At 34.0% G+C, this 1720-nt stretch overlaps 1 protein-coding gene across 1 annotated transcript; it reads left to right on the top strand.

The window, feature by feature from the left end:
• The first annotated feature begins 992 nt into the window (after nucleotides 1-992).
• LOC149162951 (uncharacterized) lies at nucleotides 993-1479 on the top strand. Its single transcript, XM_089436146.1, has 3 exons — nucleotides 993-1055; nucleotides 1189-1311; nucleotides 1399-1479. Exons 2-3 carry the CDS (start codon nucleotides 1192-1194, stop codon nucleotides 1477-1479), a joined length of 201 nt encoding a protein of 66 aa, XP_089292272.1. The 5' UTR covers nucleotides 993-1055; nucleotides 1189-1191.
• Nucleotides 1480-1720: the final 241 nt, after the last annotated feature.

Below are 1720 nucleotides of genomic sequence, written 5' to 3'. Positions count from 1 at the left end.
GTATCCTAGACTCTATTGGGCAATTGAAGCTCACAGCCCCATTCATGGACATGTTAGATTGAATTATAAAAATAATATTTATTTTATTATTCCCAATCAATTTACTCAATACAAAAATATCTTTTTTATAGAATAATATATACTATAATTTTTTTTTTTTAAAAACTAGAAATCTTTATGAAAATAAAAATTAATACAAAAATCAAATTTCGTATACAAAAATTTATAGGAGGGAATTAATTTTATTGGAATTTTTTAACAACATGATTAATTATACAATTTTTTATTTTTAAAATATATTCATTAAAATTTTAAAATTAATAAGGATAATTTTTTATTTTTAAACTATATTTAGGTCGATAGGCCTTCCTTTTGAATCAGTGCACCTTACCTTTTTTGTCTACCTTCTTGTTGCATTGGTTACATTTGTCTTGAATGCGATGAATAAGAAGTTTGAGACATGATGCTTTTTATTGTGTTGATTACATTTGTCTTTAATGCGACGAATATGAAGTTTGAGAAACGGTGCCTTATGTCAACGAGGCGTGGAACATTATGACAGATTGCATGGGACAACTCCAATTTCAGAGGGAAAATAAGCAAACGCATCTTCCCTGGTAACTGTGAGACGGTAAATGTAACTAACTCTGCATCATCATCACTAATAACTTAACTCCAAGAACTCTCAATGCGTGCATGAGTGACTGGTGTATGGAGCGCGCCTCGTCATCGTTTTCTCATGGTACTATTTAATTTCTCAATCGCTATCTCTATGCATGAGTGACACGACTTCAAGTTTTCAGTGACATCTTTTGAGAGCAGTATCACATACAGGACATGAGTCAATCTCAGGCATTCCTCTCCTTGGTTACAAGAGGGACTCTGCTTCTCAATTCTTTCAATGCAACTTATCGCAACACTATCAATCAATGCAACAAATTTCCATTAAAGAGGGTGATCAATCTCTAATGTCTACTCTCTTATTCTCAGTGATGGCGGAGCAGTGCTAGCAATATGGGCAGGAGAAGGTTGAACAAGCTTAACAAACAACTCAAGTAATGATTTCTGTGTTTATTGGTCTTATTTCATTCTCTTATCTTTTTTAGATTGCAGTGTATCAGTTATTAATTTCACTGTTATTGATGTTATTGTTGCTGGTGATGGTATTTTATATTTTGCATCATGAAGGGGATGAAGGATATGACTGAGGAGAAGGCTTCTCAGGCCACTGACGCAAGCAAGGGGATGGGTCAGTCCATCATGGGAAAAGCCCAAGAGGGCAAAGAACAAACTGGCTCTTTCTTCCAACAGGTTGTTAGTTGATTTTATGACTAAACAATTAATTATTAAATCTGAAAGTGTATTGGATTTAACTGAGTTTGGATGATGTTAATGCAGGCGGGGGACAAGGCGAAGGGCACTACGCAGAGCTTCATGGACGCTGTAAAGAGCCCCTTCGGTGGTGAACAAAACAAATGAGGACGACTGTTGTGCTATGCTAAGAATTTACGATAGAAACAACAGATTGTAATAATTGTCCCATTTTTTGTGGATAATAAATATTTGATGCACTAATTTATTAGCAAACAAATGAAATGAATTTGAATTTGAGGCTCTATAGATGAGACCTCAAATATTTGAATCTCTAGGGATTTGCAATTATGAAATCTCTTCCATTTTCTTTCCATTTAGGAGTTATATGTTTAATCTCTCTCATTTT

Source organism: Pinus tabuliformis, chromosome 5_2 (genome assembly GCF_031772625.1).
Source record: "Pinus tabuliformis cultivar Carrire ecotype Pingquan chromosome 5_2, CPIR1, whole genome shotgun sequence".
Classification (NCBI taxonomy): Eukaryota; Viridiplantae; Streptophyta; class Pinopsida; order Pinales; family Pinaceae; genus Pinus; species Pinus tabuliformis.
The sequence above is the reverse complement of the archived record's forward strand: the minus strand, read 5'-3'. Positions and strand labels throughout refer to the sequence as shown.